The 14,481-nt window shown below is 46.7% G+C and overlaps 1 protein-coding gene across 1 annotated transcript in view; it reads right to left on the reverse strand.

Moving 5' to 3' along the window:
* Window positions 1-14,481, reverse strand: part of LOC106093765 (structural maintenance of chromosomes protein 5-like) — a 146,610-nt gene that overhangs the window by 108,125 nt on the left and 24,004 nt on the right. Inside the window, exons 2-3 of the mRNA XM_059367036.1 lie at window positions 10,667-11,036; window positions 10,436-10,614 (exon numbers count right to left, since the gene is read on the reverse strand). Coding sequence (XP_059223019.1) covers window positions 10,436-10,614; window positions 10,667-11,036 — 549 coding nt within the window. The remainder of the gene's footprint in view (window positions 1-10,435; window positions 10,615-10,666; window positions 11,037-14,481) is intronic.

Genomic DNA, 14,481 nt, shown 5'->3' on the forward strand with positions numbered 1-14,481 from the left:
CTCGTCATGGCATTCTCCCCTAGGTAACGACCCGCGTGGCATAGCTTTGGCAGAGCCGATAGATAGCTCCACGTTTTGCACGGTGAATGAGGATGCCCCCACTAGGATTACGAGGAGGTGCAGCAGCTCGCCAGACATCTCAATCGCATCCCCTGATCTCCTGAGTGGCGTATCCTGGCAAGCCGTCATCTCTTTGGGGTCAGACCACCTCCCCATAATCCTCACCATCGACCGACCACCCGACTTCATAACCTCTGAGCGCCGGACGTTCATCAACTACAAGAAGGCCAATTGGACTGGCTTCAGAGAGTATACCAATCGCCGCTTCAATGAACTGCCACCCCCCTCTGATGTGCTTGTGGCCGAGAGGAAATTCCGAGACATCATCAACGCAGCAGCCGCTCGCTTTATACCAGCCGGTCGAATACCGCAAGTGCGACCCAATTTCCCGGCGCAAGCAGTGGTACTCGCAGACGAGCGTGATGGGATTCGTGCTATGGACTCCGCTAACCCCAGAATCAGCGAGCTGAATCTGGAAATAAACAGGGTAGTCAACGAACATAAGCGGAATTTGTGGCTGGAACACTTGGAGCAATGTAACTTAGGCACCGGTGCAGGCAAATTGTGGGCCAATATGAAGTCTCTCTCGAACCCCGAAAGACGGGTCGACAGGACCTCAGTAACTTTTGGCGAGTTAACCGTGACTGATCCGAAGAGATGCGCCAGGTTGTTCAACCGTCAATTTATCGTGCATCCCGAGAGAGACAGGGCAAGGAGGAGAGCCATTCGCCGTATTCGTGGTCTCCGAGCCGATGAACAGCCATCACAATTTACCGTGGGCGAAGTTACGAATGTCATCCGTGGCGCCAAATCTTCCAAGGCGTTGGGCCCCGACGGAATCTCTACATTGATGCTGAAGAATCTGGATTTACCTGGAGTTGAGTACCTTACCACTGTCCTTAACCTGTCATTGAACACTCTTATAGTTCCCGATGTCTGGAAAATGGGCAGAGTGATCCCGCTACTGAAGCCTGGTAAAGACCCGAGTTTGGCGGAGTCGTACAGACCGATCTCCCTTCTCTCACCAGTGGCTATGACGCTTGAGGCATTACTCCTCCCGAGCCTCGTAGGAGAATTTCCATTCGCCGAGCATCAACACGGATTTCGGAGACTGCACAGCACAACAACAGCTTTGCATACCACCACCACACACATTTGCCGTGGCTTCACTCAACCCAGGCCATGTGATAGGACGGTCCTCGTGGCACTGGACCTATCGAAGGCATTCGACACGGTCAGCCATGCCAAATTATTTGAGGACATCGCCAACACGTCCCTCCAGCCAGGCCTGAAACGTTGGGTCGCGAATTATCTGTGTGGCCGCCAGTCATTTGTGGAATTTAGGGATAAGAAGTCAAAACACCGTAGAGTGAAACAGGAAGTTCCCCAAGGCGGGGTGATATCTCTGGCTCTGTTTAACCTCTACCTATCCTCCATCCCACCTCCTCCAGACGGCATAGAGATCGTATCATATGCGGACGACTGTACGATCTTGGCATCAGGCCCCCCACCCATTGATGACATCTGCGATAGGTTGAACGTCTACCTCAACGAGCTCGCCTCATATTTCGCTGCAAGAAATCTGAAGATATCCGCCACCAAATCTTCAGCCACACTGTTCACTACAAATACGCGTGAGGTGAATTCTGAGCTGACTTCGATGGTCGATGGAGAATTGATTCCGACCATCAAGTGTCCCAAAATACTTGGCGTCAAATTTGACAACTCCTACACTTTCTCCCCACATGCCACAGCAATCTGCAATAAAGTCAAAAGTAGAAACAAGGTCCTCAAATCACTCGCTGGCAGCACTTGGGGTGCAGACAAAGAAACCTTGTTGACCACGTACAAAGCAATTGGCCGGTCTGTGGTAAGTTATGCAGCGCCAGTGTGGTCACATCAGCTTTGTGACACGCAGTGGAATAATATTCAGATCTGTCAGAATGCCGCCCTCCGAACTGCGACGGGCTGTCTCCTTAGTTCTCATGTGGACCACCTCCATCAGGAGACAAAGATGCTACCAGTGCGAAGACATAACTACATGCTGTCTAAGCAATACCTTTTGAGCTGTTATCGCAGAAATCATCCAAATCATCATCTTGTGGATAGATACCCACCGCCCAGAAGCCTTAAGGTAGATCTACATGATCTAGAGCGTGAGGTCCAGCGCTACAAGAGAGAACCTCTAGATCAAGCGGCATATCAAGCGGGTGTGAACAACATTCATGCAGACACGGTAGCAGACGCGGTAATTGGCTACCGGGTGAATGTAGTCCTTGGAGAACGACCGCCACCCATTGCACCCGAAGAAATCGACCTCCCCCGGCAAACCAGAGTGGTTCTGGCTCAATTACGTTCCGGCAGATGCAGCCGCCTCAATTCCCACAGAGCTAGGATTGATGCCGACGTGCAAGATGTATGTCCCGATTGTAACCAGGGACCGCACGATACACGTCACCTGTTTAACTGCCCGGCCAGACCCACTCGACTCAGACCCAGATCCCTGTGGACGCACCCCATCTTAGTCGCGGAGTTCCTGGGTCTTGACACTCAACAGAATCAAGCAGACGAAAGATAGTACACAATAAACTGCTACAACAACAACAACAACATCCCTAAATTCCACAAATGACTGGCGGCCACACAGACCCAGCGTTTCAGGCCTAGCTGGAGGGACCTATTGGCGATGTCCTGAAATAGTTTGGCATGGTGTCGAATGACTTCGATAGGTCCAGTACCACGAGGACCGTCCTATCACATGGCCTGGGCTGATTGAAGCCACGGCAAATGTGTGCGGTGATGGCAAGCAAAGTTGTTGTCCGGCGAATGGAAATCCTTCTACGAGGCTCGGGAAGAGTAGTGCTTCAAGCGTATTGGTTACAGGTGAAAGAAGGGAGTTCGGTCTGTACGACTTCCTCAAACTCGAGTCCTTTCCAGGCTCCAGTAGCGGGATAACTCTGCCCATTTTCCAGACATCGGGAACTAAAAGAGTGTTCAAAGACAGGTTGACGACCGTAGTAAGGTACTCAACTCCCGATAAATCCAGATTCTTCAAGCACGGAATCTCTACATTGATAGAGATTCCGTCGGGGCCCAACGCCTTGGATGACATTCGTAACTTCGCCCACGGTAAATTTTGATGGCTGTCCATCGGCTCGGAGACCACGCATGCGGTGAATGGCTCTCCTCCTTACACTGTCACCCTCGGGATGCACAATAAATTGACGGTAGAACAACTTGGAGCCACTAGGACATCCGAGGGGGGTGTATCCGATTGTATCCGTGACAACTGTGCAAGCTGCAGGTGTTGGTCAGCTGGTTTGCGTAAGGATCGCTCAAGGAATGGTGTAGTTCTGGGTGGTGGCCTTACGTTCCGGCAGATGCAATCGCCTCAACTCCTACAGAGCAAAGATTAATGCCGACGTGCACGATGTATGTCCCGATTGTAACCAAGGACCGCACGACACACGTCACATGTTTAATTGCCCAGCCAGACCCACTTGACTCAGACACAGATCCCTGTGGACGCACCCCATCTTAGTCGCAGAGTTCCTGGGTCTTGACACTCAAAAGAATCAAGCAGACAGAGATAGATAGAAAGATAGAACACAACAAACTGCTACAACAACAACAATAGGGTCCGGGGTTTTTTTAATCCCGGCACGGACCAGAAGCGTGCTGAGAAGGCACTACGGGATATGCCCCCCCCATGACGAAAAAAGGACGAACACGTCCAGAGGCAGCAGCCCTTGCCGATGATGATTCCATCGGGTGAATCCGGTGCGTAAAACCGTCTGCCTTGATTCAGGGTACATCCTTAACCACCCCCAATGTTTCAACGAAATTTCTCGGAGCAAAAGTGCCTACATTTCTTGTTCCTCTACTCTTCATGGTCTAAGACACTGTTTGCCGCCTGTACGTCCTCAAAGAGGATACGATAAAGAGTCACTCCAATCGCATCAACACGTTTAATCTTATTGAATTCTGTCAATTCCAAGTTCTTGATTTTCTCTACAAGGTATAGGCCGTTCTTAACTCTTTTGTTTTTATACCCTACACCATGGGATGGGGGGTATACTAATTTCGTCATTCTGTTTGTAACTACTCGAAATATTCGTCTGAGACCCCATAAAGTATATATATTCGTGATCGTCGCGACATTTTTTGTCGATCTAGCCATGTCCGTCCGTCCGTCGTCTGTCGAAAGCACCCTAACTTCCGAAGGAGTAAAGCTAGCCGCTTGAAATTTTGCACAAATACTTCTTATTAGTGTAGGTCGGCTGGTATTGTATATGGGCCATATCGGCTGCCATATAAACCGATCTTGGGTCTTGACTTCTTGAGCCTCTATAGTGCGCAATTCTTATCCGATTGGAATGAAATTGTGCACGACGTGTTTTGTTATGATATTCCACAACTGTTTCAAGTATGGTTCAAATCGGTTTGTAACCTGCTATAGCTGTCATATAAACCAATCTTGGGTCTTGAATTCTTGAGCCTCTAGAGGGCGCAATTCTTACCCGATTTGCCTGAAATTTTGTACGACGGATCCTCTCATGACCATCAACATACGTGTTTATTATGGTCTGAATCGGTCTATAACCCGATACAGCTCCCATATAAATCGATCTTTCTTTTTTTTTTTTGAGCTCCCAAAGGGCGCAATTCTTATTCGAATTGGCTGACATTTTGCACAGGTCTCCAACATATAATTTAATTGTGGTCCAAACCGGACCATATCTTGATATCGCTCTAATAGCAGAGCAAATCTTTTCTCATATCCTTTTTTGTCTAAGAAGAGATGCCGGGAAAAGAACTCGACAAATGCGATTAATGCTGGAGGGTATATATGATTCGGCCCGGCCGAACTTAGCACGCTTTTACTTCTTTATATTATCAACATCAGATGTGTCTACTAATACAAAACACTCACCTGAGTGGTCAGTCGAATACCTGACATCCGAGTCATACACTTTTCTACTCTTGTTGGCATGTTGTTCCTCCTCATCATTACTCCTTCCTTTCTTACGCACCTGCCTTCCATCTAAACGCCTAACATGCCACAAACATCTTTAGCCACAGGCCTCGTCACATTATCATTATTTTTCCCATTTGCATTACTTGTATTATTTCCTTTGGCCTTTTCTAGGCACGTCACTTTCCTCTCACTTCTCAAGTTCGTGTCAATACGACATTTTATCATAGATTTCGCCCTCTCATCCTCCACTCCAACCATGGCCACCTTACCGGCGAACCACCAGATCCACACAAACACCACTCACAACACACTCCAAAAAAGACTGTGCACTTTTCTCCACAAACAGGAATTCCAGGCAAAAAATAAATCCATCAGATTACGCACAGCCTTGTGCAGAACAAAAAAACACCACCCAAAATACAAAAAGCTCCACAACAACACGGTGCACCACAATTAAAAAAAAAAAAGATCAGTCTGCTCAGCAACTACACGTCTCAAGGCAGCCGGTTGTACGCACCGGATTGACCCGATGGAATCTTCATCGGCAAGGGCTGCCGCCTCAGTGTACGTGTTCGTCTTTTTTCGTCATGGGAGAGGCACATCCCGGAGTGCCTTCTCCGCACGCTTCTGGTCCGTGCCGGGATTGAAAAGAACCCCGGACCCTGGTTCTGTTCCGTTTGCCAGATCCGCCTTCATCATCGGCCAGTGTCGGTGAGGTGTAACCGGTGCTTGGAGTGGGTACATTTCCGTTCTTGCTCTGGCCTAACTTCGCTACGGGAGTATAGTCATACTGGCTATGTCGCTAGGTGCTGTGCGAACATAGCCAGCAGTGGGTCACAAGCGTCGCCGTCGTCGCCTTCGGCGTCCTCGTCGTCGGACTATGTGACCCCCCCGACCTCTCCCGTACGGCAATTTATGCAACGACAGCACCCTAGCCCTACTATTGCCAGGCCAGTGCCGGGAAGTGTATCGTTCTTGCAGTTAAACTGCAGCGGACTGCGTGGCAAGATTGATGAGATTGTAGATTTTATGAGTCGGAAGAGCATATCGGTCGCAGCGATCCAGGAGACAAAGCTGACTAACACCTGCAGCTTGCACAGTTGTCACGGCTACAATGTGCTACGTAAGGATCGCTCAAGGAATGGAGGTGGGGGATTGGCCTTCGTTATACACCATTCCGTGCAGTATAGACCTATCTCGCCTGCGCTTGACGCTAGTGACCCATAGATGGAATGTATGGGGGTAGCAATCAGGTCTGGTACTGCCGAGATAGAGATATACAACGTGTATATACCGCCGGTTGGTAGCTGTGTCCCGATTAATGGCCAGGCCTACAGCCCCGACATAAGTAGGTTGCTATCTGGCCATAGTCGTCTGGTTCTGGGATTGGATTTTAATGCACATCACTCGTCATGGCATTCTCCCCTAGGTAACGACCAGCGTGGCATAGCTTTGGCAGAGCCGATAGATAGCTCCACGTTTTGCACGGTGAATGAGGATGCCCCCACTAGGATTACGAGGAGGTGCAGCAGCTCGCCAGACATCTCAATCGCATCCCCTGATCTCCTGAGTGGCGTATCCTGGCAAGCCGTCATCTCTTTGGGGTCAGACCACCTCCCCATAATCCTCACCATCGACCGACCACCCGACTTCATAACCTCTGAGCGCCGGACGTTCATCAACTACAAGAAGGCCAATTGGACTGGCTTCAGAGAGTATACCAATCGCCGCTTCAATGAACTGCCACCCCCCTCTGATGTGCTTGTGGCCGAGAGGAAATTCCGAGACATCATCAACGCAGCAGCCGCTCGCTTTATACCAGCCGGTCGAATACCGCAAGTGCGACCCAATTTCCCGGCGCAAGCAGTGGTACTCGCAGACGAGCGTGATGGGATTCGTGCTATGGACCCCGCTAACCCCAGAATCAGCGAGCTGAATCTGGAAATAAACAGGGTAGTCAACGAACATAAGCGGAATTTGTGGCTGGAACACTTGGAGCAATGTAACTTAGGCACCGGTGCAGGCAAATTGTGGGCCAATATGAAGTCTCTCTCGAACCCCGAAAGACGGGTCGACAGGACCTCAGTAACTTTTGGCGAGTTAACCGTGACTGATCCGAAGAGATGCGCCAGGTTGTTCAACCGTCAATTTATCGTGCATCCCGAGAGAGACAGGGCAAGGAGGAGAGCCATTCGCCGTATTCGTGGTCTCCGAGCCGATGAACAGCCATCACAAATTACCGTGGGCGAAGTTACGAATGTCATCCGTGGCGCCAAATCTTCCAAGGCGTTGGGCCCCGACGGAATCTCTACATTGATGCTGAAGAATCTGGATTTACCTGGAGTTGAGTACCTTACCACTGTCCTTAACCTGTCATTGAACACTCTTATAGTTCCCGATGTCTGGAAAATGGGCAGAGTGATCCCGCTACTGAAGCCTGGTAAAGACCCGAGTTTGGGGGAGTCGTACAGACCGATCTCCCTTCTCTCACCAGTGGCTAAGACGCTTGAGGCATTACTCCTCCCGAGCCTCGTAGGAGAATTTCCATTCGCCGAGCATCAACACGGATTTCGGAGACTGCACAGCACAACAACAGCTTTGCATGCCATCACCACACACATTTGCCGTGGCTTCAATCAACCCAGGCCATGTGATAGGACGGTCCTCGTGGCACTGGACCTATCGAAGGCATACGACACTGTCACCCATGCCAAATTATTTAAGGACATTGCCAACACGTCCCTCCAGCCAGGCCTGAAACGTTGGGTCGCGAATTATCTGTGTGGCCGCCAGTCATTTGTGGAATTTAGGGATAAGAAGTCAAAACACCGTAGAGTGAAACAGGGAGTTCCCCAAGGTGGGGTGATATCTCTGGCTCTGTTTAATCTCTACCTATCCTCCATCCCACCTCCTCCAGACGGCATAGAGATCGTATCATATGCGGACGATTGTACGATCATGGCATCAGGCCCCCCACCCATTGATGACATCTGCGATAGGTTGAACGTCTACCTCAACGAGCTCGCCTCATATTTCGCTGCAAGAAATCTGAAGATATCCGCCACCAAATCTTCAGCCACACTGTTCACTACAAATACGCGTGAGGTGAATTCTGAGCTGACTGCGATGGTCGATGGAGAAATGATTCCGACCATCAAGTGTCCCAAAATACTTGGCGTCAAATTTGACAACTCCTACACTTTCTCCCCACATGCCACAGCAATCTGCAATAAAGTCAAAAGTAGAAACAAGGTCCTCAAGTCACTTGCTGGCAGCACTTGGGGTGCAGACAAAGAAACCTTGTTGACCACGTACAAAGCAATTGGCCGGTCTGTGGTAAGTTATGCAGCGCTAGTGTGGTCACGTCAACTTTGTGACACGCAGTGGAATAATATTCAGATCTGTCAGAATGCCGCCCTCCGAACTGCGACGGGCTGTCTCCTTAGTTCTCATGTGGACCACCTCCATCAGGAGACAAAGATCCTACCAGTGCGAAGACATAACTACATGCTGTCTAAGCAATACCTTCTGGGCTGTTATCGCAGAAATCATCCAAATCATCATCTTGTGGATAGATACCCACCGCCCAGAAGCCTTAAGGTAGATCTACACGATCTAGAGCGTGAGGTCCAGCGCTACAAGAGAGAACCTCTAGATCAAGCGGCATATCAAGCGGGTCTGAACAACATTCATGCAGACACGATAGCAGACGCGTTAATTGGCTACCGGGTGAATGTAGTCCTTGGAGAACGACCGCCACCCATTGCACCCGAAGAAATCGACCTCCCCCGGCAAACCAGAGTGGTTCTGGCTCAATTACATTCCGGCAGATGCAGCCGCCTCAATTCCCACAGAGCTAGGATTGATGCCGACGTGCAAGATGTATGTCCCGATTGTAACCAGGGACCGCACGATACACGTCACCTGTTTAACTGCCCGGCCAGACCCACTCGACTCAGACCCAGATCCCTGTGGACGCACCCCATCTTAGTCGCGGAGTTCCTGGGTCTTGACACTCAACAGAATCAAGCAGACGAAAGATAGTACACAATAAACTGCTACAACAACAACAACGTCTCAAGGTCTCAAACGGAAGTGTTTCGTTTCTTTATTTGGGAATTGTTTCATAATGAAATAATATCCAAACAGTATGGGCGTTATGACCGATCAGGGTGACCGGGTTTTTTGGCCGTGTACCACGTCAAAAACCTGCACTTTTAAAAGCAACACAAATAATTATTTTGAGCTTTCGACACAACACTTAAGGTTGCCGACATCATTTAAGAAAATGTTTGGATTACCGATGGGTCAAAATATAAAAAAAACTAATAAGGCCTTGATAATCTAGTTTTTATCGTAGAAAAAATTGATAAACATATATGTAGTTGCACTTGGCCTCTCGTTGTCCGAACTGAACATGGTCCAACCTTCAAAATCTATGCTAACACTCGGTGAATGGAAAATCTCCAACAGGGCTCGGGAGGAGTAGTCCCTCAAGGAGTAGTCTTAGCTACTGGTTAGAAAAGGAAGACAGTCTGTACGACTTCCCCTTGGTCGGGTCATTTCCGGCATTAGTAGTGGGATCACTCTGCCCATCTTCCAGACATCAGGTTCTAAAAGAGTTCCGGCAAGGGATAACTATGAGCACTGCAAGGGCTGTAACTTTGATCTCCGTTCTGTTTGGTGTTCATTGTTATAATTAGAAGCTTTGCTACGAGATACCGGGCGCGTCCACAGGTTACAGATTATGAAATATTTCAATCGGCGGTATAGAGTGGAGACTCTCAGTATGATGCCAGGCAGCACCGGATCTTGCTTATATACTCAGTGCCTATGACGCTCGCGAGTTATTGGTTATTGATTTTGAATAACCAATGACGATAACGTTCCCGCGGACTTGGCGAGGATCGCTACCTTCACATACAATCCCATGGCAGACAACAACGTTACCGAGTTGCCGTTCCCGCGGCAATCGGTCCTATGGACCGGAATGTGTTTGCTCGCCTACGGAGCATGACGTACAAATGTGGCTACAACAACAACAAAAGAATACTGGGCACGCGGTCCAGTACAATCCCATGGCAGCCGGTTGTACGTACCGGATTGACCCGATGAAGTCCTTCATCGGCAAGGGCTGCCGCCTCAGTGTACAATACACTGCTACAACAACAAAAACAACTGGGCACGCGGTTCAAATTCCCTCTCCTATGTGTATAGTACAACAAGTACTTTCTTCGCCCTGTCCAAAATGTTACGAACATATTTCAATTTACAGCCCGAATTACCACATAACTTTTAAAACCGATCGGAAACTTTGTATTTGTATTTTCCAATTCAACATTGAATAAGTTTTTTTGTTATTGAGGAAAGCATATTATTAAATATGGTAGTACTTACTCTTCTGTACGATTCATTGTCGCTTCTAGTTTCTGAACCAACGTTTTATAACTTGACTTTCCGTGCTCCTGTGCGTTGCGTAGCTCTTTCAACTTTTTAAAATTATTAACAACGTCTGGACCACAAACAGAACCAATAGTATTGGAGAGAATTTCTTGGGGGTTCATTTTAGCAAAATCCTACAAAAACGAACGACATTATGTGGCAAACAATAACGATAGCAAAAATTACTTGAACTCTATCTTGGGGTAAAAATTGGCACAGGTTGCTTATTTGTATTTTAAACTGGTCCACATATTCCAAGAATTTTTTTTGCGATACTGCCTGGTTATTAATAGCAAATTGTGATTTTCCGTTTATATCGAATGTGCGCTGAAACTTTGTGGTATCATCGCTCTGACCATATACTTCGACTGAGACTTTGGAAGACTCACAACCATTTTTAACATACTCTCCAATTGAACTTGAGCGAGCGAGAATTTTGGGATCTCCTCCCAAGCCCAATACAATAGCTGAAACAAGAGTCGATTTTCCAGTTCCATTGGGGCCAATAACAACATTTAAATATTCCGATGGATGAAAAAGACATTCGCCGTATGTGCTGAAAATAAAATATGAGATTATCAGACAAAGAGAATAGCTATTGGTAATTTAAAAATTGTATTGAAACACGATTTGCGCTTAATTTTTCGGTATTGAAATAATCCATACAATCAGATATTATCCGGCTATTAAAAATAGAAAAACAAAAAAACCTTATTTTTAAAGTAAGGCAAAGAAAATGTGTTTGCTTCATAATGACATTTGACTGCGTTCCCTAGATCGCGATTTCGTTTGGTACCAACCAAACACATCGGTAGAGTTTGTCAAAAGGGGATGTCTTCAAGGCTGAAACTATGCTTTTAAGAGTATTTTTTTTTTGTAGCACACCAAGAAAGAAAACCAGTCATCCTCATATATTTCTGTCAAAAGAAGACATCCAAACTATTACAACAAAACACACTTGACCAACCGCTACCCTAACAACCATCTGTTGCTTAAGAGTAAGTAAGATATTGTAAATTGCAAATTTTGCCCATGAACATTCCACTAAGGAACAGGGGCAAACTTCTCACATATCAATGAGTGCAGTCCGATTCAAGTTTTAAGCTCAATGATAAGGGGCCTCCTTTTTATAGCCGAGTCCGAACGGCCTGCCGCACTGCGACACCTCTTTCCAGAGAAGTTTTATATGGCATAGTACCTCACAAATGTTGCCAGCATTAGGAGGGGAAAACCACCGTTGAAAATTTTTTCTGATTGTCTCGCCAGGATTCGAACCCAGGCGTTCAGCGTCATAGGCGGATATGCTAACCTCTGCGCTACGGTGGCCTCCAGTAAGATATTGGTTGTCTTTTTCCGGATGTGAATGGATGTTTACTATCCATGTCACCAAATTAGTTACATTTCATGGATTTTAACTAGTGCAGTCTAACTAACTAGTGTATCGGAAATTTCATAGCTCTAACGCAATCTGTCAAAAAAAAAGTACTAAAAAGTACCAATTACAGCACTACAAGTATGTTTTCGTCCTTCTGGTACGATTACAACATATCTTATTTGATGCAATTTATCATATTTATGTCAAGGCAACGATAGTTTTCACCTAATTGCTTAATTTATTTGTCGCCATTCGCTGTATGTGTGTTATATTACCCATAATATAACTCCTTGTTGTACCTACAAGCCAACTTTTAGAGCTCTAGCACAATCTGCACAGAGAGTACCAAAAAGTACCAATTGCGGTACATACGTCTATGTTTTCTCCGTTTCCAGTACTTTTTTAAAAATTTTTTCTTTCCACCTTCTTTATTTCGCAACAACAATCATTAAAGCCAAATTTCGGAGCTTTAGCTCTAACCGTTCGCCCTGTGCTAATTTCACTCATTTCGTACATTTTTGGCACTTTTTGTAGTACTTAATTGTACAAATATCCAAACACTCTTATAGTCACTCAGTTAAGGTTGTCATGGTGTACTAAGATTATGAGCTCTAGCTTAATTTACAAAGAAAATACCAGTTAGTAGCCATTGCGGCACTAAACGTACTATTTCTCCCTTTTCCGGTACTATTTCGGAAATTTTTTTCACCAACACTAATTTTTTCCAGACGCTTTTGAATTTTGGTACCTTAATGTACGAATATCACCATGTCATTTCCCGAGCCGACTCATCTCTGATAAATAGATGGCTAAAGCTGAAGGCGATACATCACCGGTTCGGTTTATAATGGAAGGAAGACTATCTCCTAGCGCTAGAAATGAAAACTCACTTCTCCCAATATAAAGGTCGGCGATCTGGTAGTTGTTTTTGACGATTTGCTGTCTCCTAGCGACTGGCGATTGGGAAGAGCAGTTTAAACTCACGCTGGATCCGATAGGAACACACGAATTGCGGATGTGAGGATTGCCTCCGGGTCATTATTCGACCGATCGTAAAATTGTGTCTCCTTTCCTTGTTGGACCAAACCCGCTCAGATGTATTGGTATCTGGATGATTATTAAACCCAACTCTAACTCTTATTAATTGTTCCGTAGCTGTTGAGTGGAGCGGAAATACTTTCTTTTCGCTCCTCAAAGAAAAATATCCGTAACTCGGATTGGTACTACCTATTGCGAAAAATTTAAAAGCTTTTTTGGAGTAGGCTCAAAATGGACTCCAAAGACCCAACAGCTGCGGTGGTGGCATCAGATCGTAGCATGTTGTTCTCCCCTTTCATAGGTGCGGAGGCCTTGGCACCTGAAGTCGACAGAGGAGTATGCACCGGCATTAAAATCGGGCGGAAGTGCCGGAAAGGATAGAACTGACATTCCAAGCATTTTTACAGAAGCCGGAAACAGAATCAGATCTCCCGAAGAGCATTACGCTGCTAAATACTGAAGAAGGAAAAGAGATCCCCGCTTGCAAGTACTCTGCGCAAAGCTCGACTTGGTTAAAAAGATGGACATCCCTCAGCTCGTAAAGGCGATGGTCTTCATCAAGGGATAGGGCAGTAAATTTTCGACGGAACGCATGCTGGAATTCTTCGACAAGCAAAACCAAGGTTTGGTCGCAGAGAAGTGGGAGGTCTTCCACAGGGGGAGGATGGAACTCCCCTTGAGGTGGGCATTGATCAAGTCTTCGTGGCAAGTTTGGCTAAGGCTAAAGGCATGGCGCATTACGGGAGCAAAGCTGTCTTTTCCTGGATTGGGAAGACTAGGATAGCCAAAAATTCTCACATTGGGACATCAGGCCGTGTAGTGGCAGGTGACTCAATACCGCCTAACAAACAGGGGGGTGACGACTGTCACAATAGTGGGAAAACTAGGATAAGAAAAATCCTAATACCAAAACAACAGGCAGGATCGAGAGACCCAACAAAGCCTAACGATTAGGGACCCGACGACGGAACCATTACCGACTATATCAAGATTCGGAAGACTAGGGCAGGCAAAGAACCTAATACTAAAACATCAGACAGTGCAGTGACAGATAACTCAATGTCGCCTAACGCACAGGGAGCCGACGATGAGACCAACATCTATTGCCATGAAGCAAATTTACTCAAGATTTGGAGGACTAGTATAGCCAAAGATCCTAACATTGGAACATCAGGTAGTGCAGGGACGGAAATCTCAATACAGCCTAACGAACAGGGACCCGATGATGGAACCATTAATGACATTATCAAGATTCGGAAGACTAGGATAGGCAAAGAACTTAATACGATAACATCAGGCAGTGCAGTGACAGGAAAGTAAATGCAGTCTAAAGAACAGAGAACGGATGATGAGACCACCACCCATTCCCAAGAACCCTATTTAATAGACAATGATTGCGGCCATCCAAATAAACCTCCACCAGAGCGAGACAGCTACATATGCTCGGATGGAAAAAATCAGCAAGTGCAAGATTCACATTGAATTAATTCAGAAGCCATAGATGTCCCGGAATAAAGTTTTTGGACTGAACAATATCAACTACCAATTATTCTATGCTCACACTTGTACTCCGCCGAGGACCTGCGTT

The sequence above is a fragment of the Stomoxys calcitrans genome, chromosome 1 (genome assembly GCF_963082655.1).
Source record: "Stomoxys calcitrans chromosome 1, idStoCalc2.1, whole genome shotgun sequence".
Lineage (NCBI taxonomy): Eukaryota > Metazoa > Arthropoda > Insecta > Diptera > Muscidae > Stomoxys > Stomoxys calcitrans.